This window comes from Callorhinus ursinus, unplaced genomic scaffold, assembly GCF_003265705.2.
Source record: "Callorhinus ursinus isolate GAN/ISIS: 27379988/994484 unplaced genomic scaffold, GSC_fseal_2.0 scaffold1, whole genome shotgun sequence".
Taxonomy (NCBI): Eukaryota; Metazoa; Chordata; class Mammalia; order Carnivora; family Otariidae; genus Callorhinus; species Callorhinus ursinus.
The window spans coordinates 111,753,077-111,775,546 of NW_027397063.1; the positions used below are offsets into that span (position 1 = coordinate 111,753,077).

Genomic DNA, 22,470 nt, shown 5'->3' on the forward strand with positions numbered 1-22,470 from the left:
TACTCTCTTCTTCGATCTCCTGTTGAGTTCGTAGGTGTTCAGAATGGTTTGATCCCTATCCAGCTGAATTCCTGAGACCAGACGAAATCCAGGTCTCCTACTCCTCCTCCATCTTGCTCCGCCCCCAATAGGTTATTTATTAATTCACCTGTTAAAGGACATACTGTTGTGTTTTTTTTTTTTTTTTCTGGAAGCTTTTTTCAATGTTCTTCAGATGATACATCACCAAACTGATGCTTATAGGTCAATGGACTAGTGTTTGGGAACCACAGATAAAGACTCATTTTTTTTTAATTTAGTAAGCATGTACTGAACACATATTTGTGTCAGACACTGTGTTAAAGATTAAAGAAGTGAATAAGAATGATATCCTAGTGTAGTGGAGGAAATGAACCAACAAACAAATAAGTGTAATAAAGTATGAAAAATGCTGTGGGAAAATTCTGGGGCCTCCATGGAAGTAAGGTCAGTTCTCTATGGGAGAGGAAGTTATAGGAAAGTCTTTATCAAAGATGTGAGCCTTGAGTATGGTCTGGAAAGATAAACAGGTAATTGTCCACAGTAGAAATGACTTGCCTGTCCATAACTCACTCTGTTTTATTCTTCAGAGACATGCAGATAGGTGCATGCATCGTGTGGTCCCATCTGCCTGTGCCTGAGAATCGTATGAAAGGAAACATTCCTGTGAGTTTCTGCTAAGATGGAAAGATGGAGAAATCTAGTGGAGACCTGGAAGATACCCAGTTCTGCCAAGCTCTGTAAATACTTCTCAACAAGATAAACACATAATGGAAAAGAACATGGAGCTTTGGAGAATGGTAGACTTGGTCCAATACCTTAAGCAAAATTATTTCATCTTTCAGGGCTTCAGATTTCAGTATCTATAAAACTGAGATAAGAAATAACTTCAAAAGTAACCATGCAGTAAGATTTAATGCATGCAAATCAAGGAGTTTAGGGATTGGCCTCTCCAAAAATGCTAGTTTCCTCTCTTTCCCTCACATGTGATACGCACCTAAAGCTACAAGGTGTTAATGCAAACACAAGGCTTATTTGTCTTTAGACTTCCATTTCTCTTGCCTCAAGAAAACCTAGCATCTTCTAAATAAGCCAGGGATGTAGTAGCTGTTTCATAATGAGGCCTTGCTTCCTTCTAAATATGCACTGATTGTCAAGGTGATGGAGGAGGGTCATTATTTAAAGGCATAATTAAAGGGCACTTCTTTAGCTAACTAATGAACAGTAAGTGCAGCAATATTTGCATGTTTAGACATTAAAGATGGAAACAGATGACTTGTAGGGGATTGGGAGAGAGCAGGGAAGGTAGGGCAGATTAATTTCACTACTGGGCCTCCAGGGTTATTGCTGTGCAAGACTTACTCGGAGGAGGGTCTTCCCTGAGAAGTCAGCTCCACTGGCTTCTCTTATTTTATGGGATGAAGAGCGCTCTCCTCACTGTGCCTCAGGAGCAAGCTGATCTTTACTTTAAAAGAGGCTAAATCATGATTCCTCCTAAGCTGAGCTTAGAATGTGCTCCTGGATGGACACCCATGCCCTGTTTTCAACACTTAGGTATCAGCATGGATATTGGTTCATTCTCGTCATCTTGGGTATTCACTCAAGTTGCAAACTCTTCCAAGTCAATAATGGAGCCTTTTACCTTCTTGGAGTATGTGCGTTTTAAGATCAGATTTAAGGTTTTTCCATGTATTAGGTAAGAGATGTGGAAAGCACCTGCTGTGTCTCCCAATCTTCATCCGTATCCTGGGTATTATGCCTGAACTGCAAGATTTTTGTTAGAATTAAAAGAAAGTGCCTGGCACAAGTAGGCAGTGAAGTAATGCTGGTTCCAGTTCTCCTTCTCACTACATAGGGACCTCGCAGTGACCAGTACTTTTACCTCATTTCTCTTAAATGAGGGGTTAGCATTAGAATTTGCTATTTTATATTAGCATTCAGCTTTGTCAATTTCTTATTTTTCCATAGTGTGGAAATGACAGAGAAAAATGTCTCTCCTATAATGAATGCAGACATTTGGGTTGGATCCAAGGAGGAATCCCCCTCCCCTCCCACTGGCACCTGTCCCTGAAGCGGTCTGGAAAGATAGGAGCCCAGCGCAGCCAGGCTCGTGACCGAGTTAATGCTGCTTCCAAATGGGACCACCCCAAGGCTCAAGCACCTTAATTTATTATTGAAAGCCTGATTTGATTTACTAGGCGTTTTTAATTGTGTTGACATTATTTCCTTCTTTTTAACAGTAGAATGAGAGACATTGACTTTAAATACGCATTATAGGATGTCTACTGAAAAAAATGCATCATTGCCTCTGGGCAGATGTACAGGCCAGAACACAAATAATCATTTCATGGGAGCAAAAGGAATTGCTGAGCAGCTGCTAATGGGGGAAGAGAGGCCAGAGAAGAGCCAGGTCTGCCAGCAAAGGGAGGAATGTATAGAACACATAGAATATCTGATTATTTATTTCTTTTTTAAAGATTTTATTTATCCATTTGTCAGGGAGAGAGAGCGAGTGTGCACAATCAGGGGGAGCGGCAGGCAGAGGGAGAAGCAGGCTCCCTGATGAGTAAGGATTCCCGAGGTGGGACTCGATCCCAGGACCCTGGGATCATGACCTGAGCTGAAGGCAGACGCTTTAACCGACTGAGCCACCGAGGCATCCCGATTAGTTTAAATTTAACAGTTATATGGCCTTCTACCTCCAGCCCAGAGGAGGGAGTGGGGGAAGCCAGTGAGATTGTGGCAGAGAAGAGAATGACATCCCTATAGCTCTGGATTTGACAAGAGTTAGGCTTCTCCCTTAGCACAGGATCTTCAGAAGAAAAAGTAAAGAAAATCCTTTGGGTAATAATGGAAATCTAAGAAAGCCCTGAGAAATCAGCCCTTCGATCACATGGCTCTGGACATATTGATAAATGCCTATGAAAACCCTCAGCGAGTTTGTGGACCCTATGTCCACAATAAGACACAAATGGCATGATGGGCTTGTCATCAGATCTCACTGTTGGTTAGGTAGACAATCCATTCACTAACGTTTGGCAACACTAACCCGTACGTCACTAAACTGCTCCCCCTCCCTCTTGTGCACTTTATTTTGGTCTCTTGGTAACTTCCTCCGTTTGGTCCTGCTTCTGCCTCTGGAGCTCTGCAGACATCCCCTTCCTCCCAGAGCTCACAGCAGGCTCTGTGTACTAACTTCCGTCTATAGATCAGAGACTTTACCTGTGCTGCAGGGGTGAGTAGGGCAGACAGTTCATCTGGGAGGAGGTTCCAGGGCGGAAGAAAGAAGAAGGGGGAAGGGTGAGTCAGGGAAGGGGGCAAGCCAGGACACAGGGGGCATTTGTTGAGGTGGTGGCTGTGGCAGTGGGAGGCCTGCTTCCCCTGGGACCCCTGATGAGAGAGCAGGTAGCTGTCTGCAAGTGCTCGCCACCTTCGGGCCTGCTGCACCTGTGCCCTGGGGCAAGGGGGGCTCCCAGGGCTGGTTTTGGACCGTGCTCCCTGGAGCCAAGAGGCTCTTCTTGCCTCGGAGCACAGCCTCGGGCAGAACACTGAAAGGCACCGTGGGGGTGGGGTGAGCTTGAGGGGGACTTCCCGGGAAGCCGGTGACTTGTGCCTCAGGGGCAGGACAGGTGCCATCCAGATAATCTCACTGTATATCAGCTTTGTCACCTCTCAGCTTCCAGGGAGGCTCTGTCAAGAGAGAGTGGATTTTCTAGTTTGCTTTAGCATTTCCAGAAGCAAGCATAGAGGACTCAGTGCTTTTTCCCTGAAAGCAGAGAAGGTACCTTTTCCACTTATCATGGCTGGTGAGGGGGCCAGCACCTTAAGCCTCCCAGGGCCACACTAGGGGACAGAGGCACCACATGCAGGGCTCAGGAAAGCCCGGCCCAGGGTCACCTCAATAAGCTGTGGGGAGTTGGGAAGTGGCTGCATCTAGGAGCCTGGGGCAGCTCTAGGCCTCCCCAAGGCTCATGAGTGATGTACTGGTTTCCCTTTGCTGTTAGAACACATCACCACAGATGTGGTAACTGAAAACAGCACAAATTCATTATCTTACAGTTTGGGAGGTCAGAAGTCTCAGAAGCCTGAAACAAATGTCAGTGGGCTCAAATCAAGGTATTGGCAGGGCTGCATTCCTTCTGGAGGCTCTAGAGCAGAATCTGTTTCTCTCTCTCTCTCTCTCTTTTTTTTTTAAGCCCAGAGAGGCTGCTACACTCCTTGGCTCAAGGCCCCACATCCCTCTGATCTCTGCTTCCTTTGTTGCATCTTCTCTGACTCTAACCCTCCTGTCTCCCTCCTGTAAGAACACTTGTGACTTTATCAGACCCATCCGGACAATGCCCCTATTTCAGGATCTTTAATTTAATCACCCTTTTGTCATGGGGGATAACATATTCACAGGTTTCAAGGATTAGGAGGTGCACATCTTTGGGAGCCATTATTCTGTCCATCACAAGCGGCCGACAGGGGAGCTGCGGAGCCCAGCTGAGGTGTCATGGCACGAGCTGCTCTGGGTCAGCAGTGAAGCAGGGACCCAGGCCACCAAGGGGGCTTCCAGGGGAGGGAACGTGGCTCAGGCAATGGGCTGCAGTGGCAACTGCCAGCATGTTGCACCCTCTCTAAAGAAAACAGAACAAATGCACTAACTGTGTCAGAAGTCACCTTTCCAGGGAGCAGACAATCCAGTCCCTGCATAGTCCTAACCCGAGAGGACCAAGAGTGTCCAGTGCGGATGTGAAGACCCTTCTCTGCCATCACCATGATGCCATGGAAGCCAGCTGTCCGCAAGAGTCCAGAAGATGGGAAGAGGCAGGGAGAGGGACTCTAGGAAAAGGGGCTTGTCTGGGGTCCTTATATATTACAGAGAGAAAGACAAGGGAGAGTATTTGTGACCCTTTCCACGTCCGTTTTTCATTCAGAACAACCTTGCAAGTTGGCATCTTAGAAAAAGTCATCTGGGATTCTGCCTAAAAGAGAGAGAGAGAAAAAAAAAAAGAGGTTCTGGACATTCTTCCCCCTCTGTTTAGGACACATGTTCCAGAAGGAACACAGGTGTCACTGAAAGCTGGTGTGTGGGCAGGACGGTGAGTGGGCGGCCACTGCATTAGAGAAAACATGGCTAATGCATCCAAGAATTAGTCTTCAGTGGCGGAACTGGAGTGCTGACAAAGCCCGATTACTCTGCTCATTAAGAGGACTGGTCTGGACTGGACTAAACCATTCTCCAATTAACTCCTTGGCACTTGGCTATAATAATGATTGAATTAAGCCATTTGACTCCCAGTGTGGCTGGAAGAGCAGATGTGGGCAAGCTGACTGCTTCGTTCTGACATTCATCCTCACTAGGAATGAAGGATTTATTCACTTGTACCTTCTTGCAGGAGCTCCAGAATTCCATGCAAGTAGAAAGGCTCTGACCAGCAGAGGCTCCGGCCCAAGACAAATGGGAGCCTTTGGCTCAAATCCCGGCCTTGGCATTGTTTCTGGGGAGACCCGGGCCTGTGCCTTACTGTCTCCTTTGTGTAGGAGGAAGGGAGATGACCACCACCAGGGGCCTGGGGCTGGGGGCTCCTGCCCCGCTCGCCCCTGCCCCTTCCCCAAGGTGTGTGGGGCCATGCTCCCCTGCCCCTGCCACTGGAAGCCCAGCACTCTTCTCCTTGGGGGGCGGCGGGGGGCTGGTGCTAGAAGAACAGGAGGGGGCTTACAAAGAACACGTGGGCCTCATCTAAGAAGATCCAAACCTCTCAAATAGACATGTTATGGTGTGGTTTTCCTGTGTGAAAATCATAGCATTTTGTTGTTTTTACTCGGTAGTCTCAAACTGTTGACCAGAGTATAAAGGTAGATTGCAGAACATTTATTGAGTCTGATGATGTGTGGTTTTAAATGAGAAAATACTAAACATGGGGAGGTTTTACATCAAAATCTGATTCCAACTTCTGGACAGTTGGAAAGGCAGCCCCAGGCCTGGATTCTTAGATGGCCTGGAGCCGTGTGGTGGCTGAGTCTTCAGGAAGGACCCACCTTCGCCCAGCCAGGCATCTTCCTCTTTCTCCCCACCCCTCATGACTAGAGTTCAGGCTCCTGCAGGAGAATGCTCTCAAGGGTTCACAAACTGGGCAGGGCCATGTCCTTTCTGGTGACGGTTACGAGTTCTGGCACAGAGACAGCAACGGCCAGCAGAATGAATCTCACTCCTGCATCTTGTGCTCAACTGCAATTTTTCAGAGATGCATTTGTTTTTTCCTTGCATGAGCTGGGGGCACCTGTCCTCTTGCTGGTCGATTGAGGCCGTCACTCAAGCTGTGTCTTCCAGTAAGTGGAACATGCTGTGAAACAACAGCAGGTTCCCCTCCAAGCACCAAGAAGTCCAACGGGAAGATCATTAGAATTGGTGACAATGAGTCAACCAAATCCAAATAATGGTAGAGCTGGGAGGGGCTGCAAATTAATAAACCTTTCCTGTGTGAGCTGGCAGTTGGGCATTCTTCTCTGCTCCTGTCTGGGTTTGCAACATGACTAGCTGCAGGCTCGAGGGATTTGCATTAGCAGATCATAAGTAAAAATCCCATTAAAATGACATTCTCCTCATCATTAGGATCCCTTTAGTGAGGTGCACTGAATTGTCAGGGACATTTCCTGGAGTGGCCCAATAGTGGACTTACCTGACAGTCTGTCCACCCTGGCATCAGCTTTCTGAGGTGTGGGGCAAAGGGGCTGGGCTGCTGGAAGCACACAGCTCCTCTGTGGCAACTGCCTCCCTCCCCTGGCACGCTCCTCAAGAGCTCCGTGCTTATCATGCCCTGGATTCAGGGAGCATGAGCAGCCTCTGCCGAGTGCTTGAGCTCCTGGCCTGGCCGTAGAGAAAGGAAAGGGGGGACCCTGGTTCTAATGCAGCCCTTGTCACTGGCCTGAGCTATATTTAAATTTGATACATTTTATGAACGTCATACTTGCATTATTCACATTTACCCATCCTTAAATTCTCCTTGAATAACAAAATTCTTCGATGATGGTCCATTCTTTTGGGGATAAAGTACCAACTCAATAACATGATGTGAAAAGCCTCTTGGGGTTTAATTGACTCTGCTCCTCTAAACGTGGTCCTAATACCTGCCAAAGCGATCTCCTTCTGCCCCATCCCTACGGTCTACCACACTTCTCCTGAAGCCAGCCGTCCTACTCACCTCTGCCATCTTGGCTGCTTTGGCTCCACATCACTGAGCCCTTGGTGCTCTGTTCAGACAATGTCCCCTCTCAGGGGCTTTTTCAGGCTCTTATTCCCAAGTTCATGTCAGGTGTCTCTAGAATGGGCTCCCACAGACTCCCCACACCTGGCCCCCCGCCTTCTGCCCCAGCACATAATGATGTAAACTGTTTCTGTGTTTGCCCCGTGATCGTGGACACCTATAGAGAGCAGGGGCTTCTGTTTTCAGCAGCTGATCCCGGTACCGAGCAACAGAGCCTGGCACGTAGTTTGTGTTCAGCCTAAACTGCTGACTAAAGAACTAGATGAAGCCCCATTAGGCATTAGAACATTTATTATGCTTCTGGGAGCTCCAAGGTGGGTCAGTAGACTGGCTTGAGTCCTTTCTGGCCCAGGCCAGAAAGTTCTGCAATAATTACAGAGTCACTACTGGGCAAATACAGTAAAATCTTTGGAATTAAATATCAAGATAAAAGCCAAACAGCCTTGGAGATCCAAATGGTAAAATTTTAGAATTTTAAAATGCTGCATAAAATGAATCAAAAGATCAATTAATCACCAGGAGGTTTTAAAAGGTCTCTGGATTTTTCTCTTCTCTTTCCCTCTCTCCCTCCCTCATGTTATCTCTCCCTTGTTTTGATCTTGACATCCATTTGCTGTTATGCAAACATTTACTGGGCACCAACTGTGTGCTCAGAGCTATAATATGCACTGAGGAGCTGGAGAGAGTAAGACACAATACTACCTCCCAGGAGCTCAGCGCAAAGTGAGCAGAAAGGCGGGATAAATGGCTTACTAGGGTAAAGTAAGCATCGTGATGGAATTCTGTATGGAGTCTGGGGAGCACTGGGGAGAGGTAAGCCACTCAGGGCGGGTGACCCAAGGTGGCTTCCTGGGGGAGAAGATGCTATCAAGTATGTATATTCTGAACACCAAGTGATTTACATCCAAGAAACTTCTGGAAGGTTCTGTCTACACAGCTGAATAAGGGAGAGAGAGGTCTGTGGCTGGGTCTATATGTACCACTGGATTGCTAATATGAGCGTGGTTGAGGTTTCCTATACCTCATCCACTGTGCCTCCTTTCCAAGGGGCTAGGGTTTCTGATCACCAGTAAGTAGCCCTTAAGTTTTTTTAATGTTAATTTTTTTTAGTAAAGAATGCTATGGACTGAATTGTGTCCCTCCCCCCAAATTCATACATTGCAGCACTACCCCCCAGTGTGACTGTATTTAGAGAAGGGCCTTTAGGAGGTGGCCAAGGTTAAAGGAGGTCATAAGGGTGGAATCCTAATCCCATAGGGCCTTATAAGAAGAGGAACAGGTATTCCAGTGTCCGAGCTCGCTCGCTCTCTCCCTCTCCCTCTCTCTCTCTCTGTCTGCCATGTGAGACGATGACTGTCTACAGGCCCGAAAGAGGGCCCTCCCTGGGGAGGTGAAGCACCTTGGCACCTTGATCTTGGACTTCCCAGGCCAGAACTGTGGGAAATCCATGTCTGTTGTCTAAGCTCCCCCCTCCCCCTGCCCCCAGCTCTTATGGCAGCCCCAGCTGAGTGAGACAAGGAAGAAGACAAGGTTGTTTTTTTTTTTAAATGTTTTTTTTTTTTTAAGATTTTATTTATTTATTTGAGAGAGAGAGAGAATGAGAGATAGAGAGCACGAGAGGGAAGAGGGTCAGAGGGAGAAGCAGACTCCCCGCCGAGCAGGGAGCCCGATGCGAGACTCGATCCCGGGACTCCGGGATCATGACCTGAGCCGAAGGCAGTCGTTTAACCGACTGAGCCACCCAGGCGCCCGGAAGAAGACAAGGTTTAAGCAAAGTGAAGATCTGACAGTTTCATGGAGTTTCATCAAGACTATAAACACTTGCATCTCAATGACAATTCTGATCTCTAAATTAAAAATATTTAAAATTTAGAAGTGAAAACATTTTAAATTAGCAAGCTTACTGAAGCAGCAGCACAGCGCAATGAAATAGGGCAGGTCCAGCCATGGTTCACTGTGTGACCTTGGGCAGGTCACAGGACTGTGGTCCCCGCCTCATTTCAACCACCGAGCAGGCCCAGGGGGGCAGAGGTGAGAGAGCGCTCAGGGGCAGTGTGCCTGATACAGAGCAGACACTGATGAATGAGATCCGAGGAACCGGGAAGGTGTTTGGTGAACCTCAGCCCTTCCTTAAATGCACCACTTTGGGCCCAGACTTCAGAATTCCTCGAGTCATTCTATCTTTATCTGTAGAACCAGAATTCCTTCCTCACCTATTTTTAATTCCCAACCCTGTGACTTCATTTGCCTGTATCAGGACTTCTCAATCCCATCTTAGAAAACGCTGCAGGGTATCTGTAATCATCCTGGCCAGTATAGCAATGTTCTTATTAAACCCTCCACAATATGGAATTTATTTTAATTCATCTCAATTCGTATTATGTATTTAAATATATCCCATGTAAGCCATATGGCACTTTAGAAGGTAGCTGAGAGGTTGCTAGGAAATCAAACAAGCAATGTCAAGATTTCATAATTTCTACAATACCCAGAATTCCTAATTCAGAGGAACATATACTAAATCCAGATGCCATATTTGCAAAACCCCAGGCTCCAGCAGGATGGGATTTATTGGGACTAGATCAGGCAGTTGCCACTGGGCTTCCTCAAGCATCTTTCCATCAGCTTGGCATCCTTGACCTTGTCACATTGCCTGAAGTTCCAGCACTGAGAGGTTCCCTGAGGTTAATGAATCTATCTTTTAAAAAGCATATGTCTGTGCTTCTGTGTGGCTGAAAGGGGGCAGCTATCATTCTCATCTCAATGTAAATGAGTTCCTTCTGGAATGCTTCCCAGTAGCACTCTCCGAAACTAGCCATACCCAGGGCCTGGGTAGATGCCCATAAGAAAGAGAGAGAAGGGGAAGGATTCTGGAACATTCAGCCCTAGACAAGGTGATGCAGGCAGCACACACAGTGGGCTTTAGGGGAAGAAAGGAAGCCTGAGGTCCCCAGAAGCGCTCGGGATATGGGTGGGGTGCCAGATAGTAAGACCACGGAATGAGCATCATCTCGTCTGCTTCATTAAGCTGACCCGTTCCACAGTCCCCTTCCCTGTCTGCCGGCATTCTCGCCCTTGATAGTTTAAAACCATTTTTAAAAATTCATGTGTGCCCTCCCCTCTGCCCCCCAGTTCAAGTCTAAGTGAAGGCCAGTGCTAGGCTTGCTGTCCAGAACCTTCCTCAATGGCACAGCCCCCCAAGGGAGTGACCGCCTCCTCCACAATCTCAGCCCTGCATGGCCCTTGGAGACAGACGCTTCAAAGCTTTTCCCTCCAACCAGACACTTCATTTGTCATTGACAAGGATGACACAGTGGCCCTTGTGATCACAGGCAGGAGGCTCTGGAGTGAGTCACAGGTTTTGCACTTCAGGAAAGAACGCGCGCGGCTCACAGTGTGCCACGTCACTGTTTACTTCAAGGTCCTTGGGTCCCTTGTTCTCAACCTGTGTCACCAAAAGCAAGGCTGCACCGTCACCCGAAGGAGATAAGAGAACATCACAAAGGAGGTACGGCGCTTAGGGTATAAACATGTGCTAACAGAGATCACAGACTGGGCCTGGGAACCAAGAGGACCAGCAGCCCAGGAGCCCAACGGGGAGCAAATGGACCAGATACGCGTGCGCAGGTCCAGCACCTGCTGGGGGGTCCCAGCGGGGAAGTGTGGCCCTCCCCCCTCCAGCGAGGCTTACGGCAGCAGTTTTTCTCTTGACTTGAAGATGCTGTGTGTCTCCCCGAGCTGATTTTCCCAAACTCAGCAAGCGAGCACAACTTTGAGGTGCCTCCTCACTGCTACTATCACTGAAGCACACCTACCACCCCCGCAAAGGGGGTGCTGGGGTGAGGGGTGAGGGGTGAGGGGTGAGCTGAGTGCCATACCTGGTCCAGCTTCCAGTGGAACTCAGCAGGGCGGAAGGTGTCGGCCTGGTCGAAGTCCTTGCGCAAGAGAAAGACGAGGCGGCAGTTGTGCACGTACAAGGCGTAGTGATGCCGGTTCATTTCTGCAAAGCACAGAAAGGAGTTGAGTGCTTAAGGAATCCCTGCATCCGTCGCTGCCAGAGGGATCTTCCCGCTACATCACTGAGCACACCCTCAAAGGGGGAAGGAATGGGCATTCCAGTTTCCCCTTTTACAATCAGATCTAATGAATGTTCTAGAACACACACGGTGAACTCACTGAAACGGAAGACGAAGAGTCAAGAAAGCGAAACTTCTGCAGAGAAGCCATTTGGACTTGAGATACCAACCTAACGTATACTCAGATACTGCATGAGGCCCAGGATAAAGCTTATGTAGGTTGAGTTTCGCTTGTTTGTTTGTTTTTGTACAAATACTTCTGGGAAGGCTATGGGGGCTCTCCGACAATCACGTCAGCTACCCCGGGCTTCTTTAACACAACTGGTTTCTCCTAGAGTGCTGGGCTTCTGTTTCATTTCTTCAGGCTTGACAATGGTGACCACAGAACATGTCTCCTTCTCTACCTTATTGTGTGCAGTTAGGGGAAGCGGCTTCATATGTAGCTGCTAGGAGGAGGGGACACATTGATTTTTTCAGCATTAGTCATAGTTCCGTGTCTTTCCAAAGCAATGAATAAATACCCCTCTCCCCATACACAACGGATGGGATGTTTTCCTCCTCTGATATAAAGACTTCCTTTTCTGCTTAGGAAATCTCGCATCATGGATCCCAGTCATGACGTCCGGCAGCCACAAGAAAATAGCCACTGGGAGGGGAGGAGCTGTTGTTTGACCAATACTCAGAGAACTCAACATCATATACTACATAGTAGCATACACCGAAATCTACTATGAGGCGCATGCTCCATAAATGACAGATGGATGGGTGGGTGACCTGTTGTGGTAGAAAGAACGTGGGCCCTAGAGTCAGACAGACTTTGGGTGGAGTTGTACCTTTGGATGATTCTGAGAGAATTTTTTTAGCCTTGTGTCATGACAGGGATGCTAGATTGTCCTAATGAATCATGGGACTAGGGTAATGAGATGGATTCTTGTACATCCTGTATAAACCCTGAGGTTTGCGTGTGAGGAATCAATACCATTCCCACTCCTCGGCCTCGGCTAGGTTGGTTTCCCTGCCACGGTGACTGGTTCGGGACCCAGGCCCAAGTCAGGCCACGTAGGCCCTTCTCCCAGCCAGTGCTTCTGTCAGGGAAGTGACTCGGTTCAAGCTAGTGATGCGGGAGCTTTTCTGAGTGGTTCCAAAAAAGAACTCTCTTTTATCAGAAAGCAAGCAGGAAGACACTCTCTCTCTCTAGAAGTTGTAGGATGTAACTGGGAGGCATGGGGCAGCTGCAGCCCTGTTTGCTAACATGAAATCAATACATATATGGAGGCAGATCTGAGAAATTGCAGAGAAAAGGGCCAAGCCCTTGATCACACTTTGCCTGAAGCTGTCATAGCTCTGACTGACATTTTCAGTTACAAGAACTCTACATTTCCTTTATTATTTTGATTTCTTTGATCATCTGATATCAGTTTGATCTGTATTTCCTATTTCTTATAACTGAAAGCATCTTAACTGATACAACGCGGAAGTTTGTACAAAGCAGTTGCCAGTGTGGCAGGGTTGGCCTAGGCTAACGTCTGGGTGGCCACTCGGCCTTTGGACTGATAAAATGCCCCGGCCTGATTATGGGGATTTTACTCAATATTTCTTATTCCCCTCACAGTTGTTCAGCTGATTTCCATTATCTATTGTCTACTGTCAGAAAAACATAGAAAGAAGGACTTTTCCCCCTTTATTTTTATTTGGAGTCAGGAGTGTTTGTGGGTGAGGAAGTGGAATGAGAAGAACGAATGGAGGTCTGGAGCATCTTCCAGCCTAGGAAATTTCTCCCTCCCTCTCCCTCTGTTTGTCTGGATTCCTGGAGTCACCGTCCACACTGAGGTCACTGGGTTCTTTAGTGGGCTAGAGACATGGTACACTCAGAAATCCGCTTCATTTCTTTTCATGACCTTTGGTGTTCTTTGTGGCAGCTAAATATTTAACAAAAAGAAGCCAGTTAAATGAAATAATAAAGCCCCATGACAGAATTTTGAATTGTTATATAATTCATATCTTTAAAGAATATTTTATCATGAAGAGAAATGATCTGTAGATGTTACATAAAAGAAACAGGGAACATACTGGTATCACATGTATTATAAAAATAGTGAAAATTGTAAGGACATTCCACGTATATATATACATGGAAATAAGATTTTATTTGGTAATGAAATATGCCAAATGTAATCAGGAAATATCTTTAGGTATTAGGGTTTTAGGGGATTTGTGTAGTCTCCTTTATATTTTTCTGTGTTTTTCAGGTTTTCTGATATAAACATGTCTTGAGAAAATGTTTCTGATATATAAAAGCCTAATAAAGCTCTAGTTTATTCCTGATAGTTTTTAAATTTAGGGCAAGCAGGTACTTAAAGATTTTTTTTTTTTTTAAGTCAAAGTAGTTAGAGGAAGCTTCCTTATCTTCTTCGTGCCAGTGCTGAGCTGCCTGTAAAGTGTTGCTCTGAGCTGAGGCCAAGGCGGAGGAGTGCCAGGTCATGCTGACTCCAGGTGCTGACATGCCCGTGGGGTAGACTGCTCTGATGACAACGAGGCATCATCATTTAAGGCAGCATGTTCAGCCACGTCTGCACCAAAGAATCCTCTAGAAACTGACTTCCTGTGCTGGGGTGGGGCCCTGGCATCTTTGCATTTTTATGAAGGTGCCAGGTTTTTCTGCTGTATAGCAAGGTTGAGCACCACTGGTCCCAGAGCACAGGCCTGGAACTCAGGCCCAAGGACCAGGTCCCGTCCTGTTACTCTGGGTAATCGGCTGCGTTCCCTTGGGCCAGTCTTTCAACCTTTCATAGTTAAACTTCCTCCTCTGTAAGCAAGAACATTGATATCTGTGTGACCTGCCTGCCAGGGTATTTGATACATTTCAGAAAGGACTCTGTGTGTGGCGGCAAACCCCAGCCCGCACCGCTTTGCCTTGGTATATATGGTCCTAAGCTGTTGTCTCATTGATGCTGGCTTCTGGATCGTGAGGGGAGCGCCCTGCCAGGCACTGCAAGGACCAAGCTGCAGGGTGATTCCTGGGATCGTGCGCTGAGCTCTGAACCCTGTCCCAAACCTCAGTGTGATCTCATGCATGTCTGCGAGGTCCTTCCTGCATGAAGGTCCCAGAAAAACGCATCCTTGGCATAACCGATCCGACACAGACTTACTTTATGACTAATGACAGCCAGGCAACTCTGTCTCAGTTTCTACATCTAGAAATATGCTAACGCGTACTGTAAGGTGTGATTAAAACAGCAAATGTGGGGTCCCGGGAGTAGCATAATGTGGAATAAAACCAGAAGTTTTATTGATAGTAACACCATCAAGTAAATAAATTGAGCACTGATTTTATATCTGATGCTGAGTGATTTCATACATTATTTCATGTGTATTTCCCCCACTTTACATACGAGGGATCTGAAGCTCAGAGAGATTAGCAACTCCCCAAAGGCCACACCTTGGAGTGGCAAGGCTGGGAAATGAACCTTGGTGTCCAGCGGCAGAGGCTGAGCAGTCCGCCACTCTATCCTGCCTTCTCATTGCGGCTTCTGCGGGGGCTATTATTTGTTTTGGGTATTTTAACAAAAGCAGTGCTTGAAATAGGAAATTGTGGAATTATACTTTAAGATAGAGTTGTAAAATTTGCATAGGATATCCGAATATTTGTGTGTATGTGTGTGTGCGTGTGTGCGTGCATGTGTGTGTGTGTGCACGCGTGTGGGATGTGGTGACCAGTGCACAGGATTGGAGTTAGCTGGATCTGAGCTTACATTTCGGTTCTGATCCTTACTGGCTAAGCAACTTGGGATGGTTATTAACCTCTCAGGGATGTTTCCTTATCCTTAAAATGGGAAACACAATAATGCTTTCCTAAAATTGTTTGTAGAGATCTGAGAAACTGTCTAGAACAGTAATATCTAACACAGACTGTACTTCTTATATGACCCTTTCATTGAAAATAAACTTTTGGAAGTCTTACTTACATATAATAGAGCAAAGGTGTTGCTGCTTTGAAGGAAGAATGAAGTCTCCCCGCCCCCCAACTCCCACCTCGTATGCAGCAGCCTTAAGTTACTTCTGGGGAGGCTGGGGTTCCAAAGAACCTGGTTTGAAAAGCACTAGTCCCAGCTTTTGCATTTTTGTGTCTGTGCCTCTACTTTCCCCCCTCTCCTGGTCCTGCTCTACCTCCAGCCCAGAAAATCAGCAGCCAGGAAACCGGAGACGAGAATAGGTTCCCAGGACGCCATCATGCTCTGGCTTTCCTCCCACATCGTCGGTGGCGGTGTCCCTGCCTAACCAGCCGGGATATAACGGGCAGACTCACCAGTCTTATCTGAGTTGCAGAGGATGGTTTCCTTCTCGGCTCTCACACCAGGGCTGGGGCCGTGTTTCATCCACATGGTGATGGTGAACTGGTCTGTCAGGTTCTTGGGCACAATCCCATCAGGGATCTTGGCCCCTTGTCTGCCATCAAACTTGAAGATCATCTCGCTGCTATCCACCAGGAGCCCTGCTGTCCAGTTGGTGGCAGCGCTGGGGGACGGCATGAGGTCGATGATACCAGAGGAGGCTCCTGCGGGGCATGGGGGCCAGAAAGAACAAAGGGTTATTCCTCACGGAGTTGGGTGTCCTCGCCTTCTATTTTCTGCTCCTGGGTCAGGATGAACTACTCAGTGTAGTTGCTTAGAGAGCTGAGCCAACCCTCAGTGAGGTGACTCAGGAAAAGAAGGGCCAAATGCCATCCCTCCCCCTGAGTTCCTTATGGTCTGCAGAGGTGAAGACATCAGTAACTTACAGACAAAAATGTTGCATGTGACAAGATAAGGTGCAATGAACTACTATACAAGGAAAAGGTGCTGGAGGGATTTCGGGAAACGAGAATGGGGGGGGGTCTTTTTTAAGCAGGGAAGGTTCCTGGAGAAGGCCAGAGTTTGATGTGGATCAGTGAATTCATTCATGCATTCATCCATCCATTAACCTATGAGCCATTTATTGAGCGCTGACCATGTGCCAAGACCCCTGTTAGGCACTGGTGATGTAAACGTGAATCAGCACAGTCCCTGACCTGGGGTAGCTCAGAGCCAACAAGTGCACAGACAGCAATGATGCAGTGTGATCAGGGCTGTGACTGGGGAAAGTTCTAGGTCCTGATGCCATGGGAAGGAGTGTGAGCCACTTTGTACTCACCACACTTTTTTTTTTTTTTTTTTTTTTTTACAAGCATTATGTTTAGGCCAGATGGTACAGAGGTCGAGAAAACATGGGTTCAGAAGTCCTCAAACTTGAATTTGATGCCTTGCAACACAACTTGCTAGCCTTGTGACTGTGAGCACGTCCCTTAGCCTTTCTGCCTCTCCAGCTCCTGCCATGGTATCTCCCTTCCCAGTGGGTTGTGAGGACTGAATGAGAGCCTGCATAAGAGCCTGAGCAGCATGCCGGCCATGTGGCGAATACTCACTCCATGTTACCTGTGACTTTATCCTTATGATGATTATTATTTTTGCTACCACTATGATTCCAGGCTAAGACACGAGCACTAAACCTGAAGCAGGGGGAGTGTCACAGGTAGATTTGTATCTTAGGAAGGTCACACCAGCAGCTTTGTGGAGGGCAGAGCTCAGGTGGGCAGGAGAGGCCAGCCTTGCAGAGAAGACTGGATGCCTCAGCTGAGGGGACCCACTGACTTCCCGCTGAAGATCTCTGCTGCCAGCAGAGGAGAAGGACTTGGCTCTTTAGGGAAGGATGAGGGCCAGGGCTTGCTGATATTGTCAGGGAATAAGAGTCAGGGAGTCTAAGGTGTTCCTGGTGCGGGGAGTCAGTGCTTTCCCGGGACCGTACTGGCCAGGCAGTCACAGAGGCTGATGGGTTTAATGGACAGTAGTTGTGTGCGTTACCTGATCTTTGTCAAAGATCACTGGACTTCTCAATTCTGTATATCAGAGTCTCATCTCACCTAAGGTTTGGGTTCCAAAGTCAGCTACCACAAACATCCACAGTTAAAATGACCCTTGAGAATCCTTCGGGAAGGTGCCATATTGGAAATGAATATACCTCTCTGAAAACGCTTAACCAGCCAGTTTTCCCTCTAGTCTTGGAGCAGATCATCAAGTCTAGGGTTCAGCACCCATCGGTTTGCAATAGAAATTTATGCTATGTGAGAAACAGGTATCCTTAGAGCCCGTTGCTGTGTTTAGCTGTGAGAGGCTCGCCCTGGGAGAGGCCTCCAGGAACTGTGGCGTCTGAGAGGGCGGGAGATTCCGATCTGCCAATTCATGATCGCCCTGCAGCTGATGCTTATCAAGGGGGATGTGGGGATGGTGCTGGCTGCATCATTTACATGTGTATTTCCTAGGGCTTGGGAGTTGGTGCCAGGCCTGACACACAGCAGGCACTCCATTAACATTTATAACTGCCCTTTCTCCCACCCGGCGCCTCCATGAGGTACTTCTAGCCATCTACCCGATGCTCAGGTGTGCCTGCCCAGGCAGCCTCATGTCCGGGCCCCACCCCTCTCCTCAGTATTTACTTGTTCTCATCCCATGGCCCTGCAGCCTTGTCTGGTATCCATTTTATTTATCTCATAAGTTGATTCACATGAATATTTTAATGACTAACAAAGCCTTAGGGGGCAATCACCCTCCAAAGGTGTCTGAAAGACATAAGTGTATCTAGGCGGTAGCAGGTAGAGATGTGGGGCTGGTTTAGGAGTGGAAGATATGTGGTCTTTTGGAGCAAATTCATTGTCTTAGAACCCCCAGAATAATGCAAAATGGCAACTGCTTCTTTGACCCGTAGGTAAGTTGGCTCTGATGCCAGGCTCTGTCTCCAGTTCGTAGACAGACGGGTAACTGGCACACTCAGAGTGTCAGTTCCTGAAGTTTCAGGGGGCCAGACGGGTGCAGGCTGAGTACTCAGGGCTCCTGACTTCCGGCTCAGGCCAGGGAAGCCAATGTGGTCTAGCAGAGCCGGAGCAAAGGTGCGCGCCAGCTTTGCCACCAATACCATTGCTAGTATTTTCCTATCAACAGGTTTTGGGGCACTGAGCACCAGACCTGAATTAAGTACTACAGTGTTTTTTCTCCGTTACTCCTCTATGTGGTAAATACTATTGTGATTCCAGTCTACAAGTAAGAACCTAGGCTCAGTGAGCCCAGGATCACAACCAGCTAGTGAGCGGGCCCATCTGCAGGGCTTTCCGGCTCCAAAGCCTAATGCCTCCCACGGCACCACCTCAGTGAAACTGGAGGGAAATCTTGTAACCTCCTCCCCTTTTTACAATTGGAAAACAAAGCCCAGAGAAGGGAAACGACTTGACCAAGGTCACACAGCCCCTGCGCTAGCTAGAGGCAGGCCCAGCTCTCAGATTCCCAGCTAATGTTCATTCTACCATACAATATGGTGTCTTGCCAAGCACACAGCACAGTCCCCTGGGATCCCACCTCCCCACACAGGTGGCTGTCTGCAGAGAGGCACATTGAAGACAGCATGTGCCCTGGTAAGGCCACTGATGCAGACTTCCTTGATTCCGTGGTGAAAGGAGTGGCAGGCCACCCTGCCTAACCCACAGATGTTGCCTACCAGGAAGCATCAAGCTGTAAGGAACCAGATGGTGCAGACTTCCCCAGCTTAGCAGCTTGTATTTCATTTCTCCGTGCACTTAAACAAACTGAGAGAGATTTACTTTCTCCCAAAGTTCCTCTCTCTCCTCTCCTCAAGGGATCTCATGGAAAGCTGTGGGTAAACAGGACCCATCACTTGCAAAGATGGCACAGCATCATCTGCACACAGGGTGGATTTAAGAAGCTCCTTGGGAATCTCTGCGAAGGTCTCTGGGACCCATCAGGCTGCTTAGAGTCCACGCTGGTCTGGTGCATAGCAGTTGTAGCTTGAGTGGGGGGAGCTTGAAACCAGAGTTGAGGTGTGATTCAAGGTCCCCGAGCCCTAGCGTGGGGAGGCCTCTCTGAGTCAGCAAGTAGATAAAGATGGAGTGAATGAGGCAGATTTCAGGATACACTGTAGTGTGAACGCATCAATGGAGCCTGAGGGCACTGAACTTAACTGCAGGGTTTGCATTCAGCTCTGGATGACTTCGGTCAGGGCATAGTGTCCTTAGCACTTCGAGGTGAGCCTGTGGCAACAGTGACTGACACGGAGCCTCAGGTCGCGCCTCCTTACGGTCTACCACAGGGCAAGAATGAGTGGGAGGGCCTCAGGGGAGAGGGGCCGTTGTAACCAAAGACACAGGCCTCATTCCGTGGGGCACTCTCACAACTGCAATGTCAACTCCTTGTTATCTCCATAAATCTTTATGTAACGTCTAGGTTATGTCAGGCACTGTGGGGAGAAGGCAGCAATGAACCAAACAGAAGTTGGCCCTACCTTTAGGGACCCAGTAGAAAATCTTTAACCTTTGGTGGGTGGACGATGTCAGTGGCAAAGAGTGTCAGGGGAGGACAGGGAGGCCCTCTTGACAAACGCTGCACTAGGACTGCATGTTGGAGGAATGCATTCTGTTCTCCATGTGTTTCTCTGACCCACTGATGTCACTTAGCCATGTGACTTGCTCTGATCAATAAAATGTGAGTGCAAATGACATGTCATTTCAGGGCAGAAGCTTTAACCGACTGAGCCCCCCAGGCGCCCCCCAGGGCAGAAGCTTTAAGAGCCAGTTTGTGGTTCTCCACGTGTCTTTTCCATGTACGTGAGATACACAGTGCTCTACATAAAGGCTGTTTGTTAGGCATCCGAATTGGCAGAAAAGAAGTCAAACTCTCACTCTTTGCAGATGATATGCTACTTTATGTGGAAAACCCAAAAGACTCCACCCCAAAACTGCTAGAACTCATACAGGAATTCAGTAAAGTGGCAGGATATAAAATCAATGCACAGAAATCAGTGGCATTCCTATACACCAACAACAAGACAGAAGAAAGAGAAATTAAGGAGTCGTTCCCATTTACAATTGCACCCAAAACCATAAGATACCTAGGAATAAATCTAACCAAAGAGGCAAAGGATCTGTACTCAGAAAACTATAGAATACTCATGAAGGAAACTGAGGAAGACACAAAGAAATGGAAAAACGTTCCATGCTCGTGGATTGGAAGAACAAATATTGTGAAAATGTCTATGCTACCCAGAGCAATCTACACATTCAATGCAATCTCCATCAAAATACCATCCACTTTTTTCAAAGAAATGGAACAAATAATCCTAAAATTTGTATGGAACCAGAAGAGACCCTGAATAGCCAGAGGAATATTGAAAAAGAAAAGCAAAGCTGGCGGCATCCCAATTCCGGACTTCCAGCTCTATTACAAAGCTGCCATCATCAAGACAGTATGGTGCTGGCACAGAAACAGACACATAGATCAATGGAACAGAATAGAGAGCCCAGAAATGGACCCTCAACTCTATGGTCAACTCATCTTCGACAAAGCAGGAAAGAATGTCCAATGGAAAAAAGTCTCTTCCACAAATGGTGTTGGGAAAATTGGACAGCCACATGCAGAAGAATGAAACTGGACCATTTCCTTACACCACACACAAAAATAGACTCCAAATGGATGGAAGACCTAAATGTGAGACAGGAATCCATCAAAATCCTAGAGTAGAACACAGGCAGCAGCCTCTTTGACCTCAGCCGCAGCAACTTCTTCCTAGAAACATCGCCAAAGGCAAAAGAAGCAAGGGCAAAAATGAACTATTGGGACTTCATCAAGATAAAAAGCCCTGTGCTTAAGCCTTATGATTAAGGATTTAATCTGAGTCCTGATAGGTTTGCGCCAATTTTCCTTAAAGCAATAGGCCCCCTTCTGGTCTCCAAGAGTCTAGGGGACCCACACTCAAGCCTGGAAGCTCCAGCCTTGCAGAGGCATCTTGGAGAAGCTGCTGATAACTTCCAGGACTTGAGTGATTCTAGGGGTACAAATACCTCTGCTTGTGATTCGGAATGAGGATGAGCTCTGTCAAGCTTCATGATGTAGTAGAAAACCACGATCTTAACTTTTTTTTTAAACATGTCTTCCCCAGAAGACTGCATTGTCAAGCGGTCTTACTAACCTCAAGAATTGCAGCATTTGGACACTCAACAAATATTTGTTGAATTAATAAATACATGAATGACCGAATGAATGAATGAACAAATCATCTATGGAAATCTCCAGGGCTCACAAGTGCATATATCCTGAGCACAACTTAACGTCTGGTGATCTGGAATGCTCTGACGGATCAGCTGCTTGGTTTAATAGCATGCTCTCATTCTGTGGCCTTTCCTTCAACAGGACGTGCCCTCATAGATCCTGACCCCACACACAAAAGAGCTGCCCCGGGCAGCGTGTGTGGAGCAGCGAGCCAGCTGCCAGGAGCCCTGTGATCCCGAGGAGGAACAGCCCCTGGCCTCCACGATAGGAAAGGCATGTGCATCACGGACTGCTTTTCTATTTACTGTCATATGTGGTGACTTAGGGGCATCGAAGTGGGCCCTTCCTGGGGCTGTCAGTAATGTCAAATTTAATTTGGCCAAGAGGTCTTCCTCAGGGCCTCATGGGGCATTTCACACTCAAGGCAATTCTGTGACACTTCACTTCTGGAAGGGCTGGGCCTGAGACGCCAGAGCCCTTCATCTTGAATCTCTGAATTCAGAGGAAGTGATCGGCAGTTTGCCCAACTTCTCCAAGAAGCCTGGCTTTAGGTAGAGTGAGGCTAGTGGCAGGCCATCTGAGGCTGTGTTCTACAAGCTCAAGGGGACCTGGGTTCAGGGTCCTGCATTGTTTTTGTTTCAAGGCAGAATGCAGGCATCTCAGTGTGGGCCCAGAGAGGCTATTTCAAAAGCGGCTGCACCTGTCACGTCCTTCCTGACCACGGGCTTGGAACTAGCTCTTGTCTGCTCCTAATGGAACCGGCGTTGCAAGAAGAGAAAGCAGGTGGGCAGTGACCAGACACGCAAAATGCCCCTCCACAGAGACACCCCTGCCTGGGTCACTGCATAGCTATGGTATCACAGAAGAGATACCGGAACTCAAAGGCATGCAGGAAGCACCCGCAGGATAGCCTCCCTGGTGTACAAAGGCCAGGAGAATACTGCTGAAGGGAAAGGTTTGGAATAGCAAAGCAGGGAGAGATTCTGGTGGGAAGAAATCATG

The 22,470-nt window shown here is 47.7% G+C and overlaps 1 protein-coding gene across 9 annotated transcripts in view; it reads right to left on the reverse strand.

The window, feature by feature from the left end:
* Window positions 1-22,470, reverse strand: part of CLSTN2 (calsyntenin 2) — a 631,223-nt gene that overhangs the window by 94,156 nt on the left and 514,597 nt on the right. For all 9 annotated transcript variants that reach the window (XM_073899332.1, XM_073899377.1, XM_025881463.2 and 6 more), the window contains 2 exons: window positions 15,651-15,899; window positions 11,147-11,268 (listed from right to left, as the gene is read on the reverse strand). In XM_073899332.1, coding sequence (XP_073755433.1) covers window positions 11,147-11,268; window positions 15,651-15,899 — 371 coding nt within the window. The remainder of the gene's footprint in view (window positions 1-11,146; window positions 11,269-15,650; window positions 15,900-22,470) is intronic.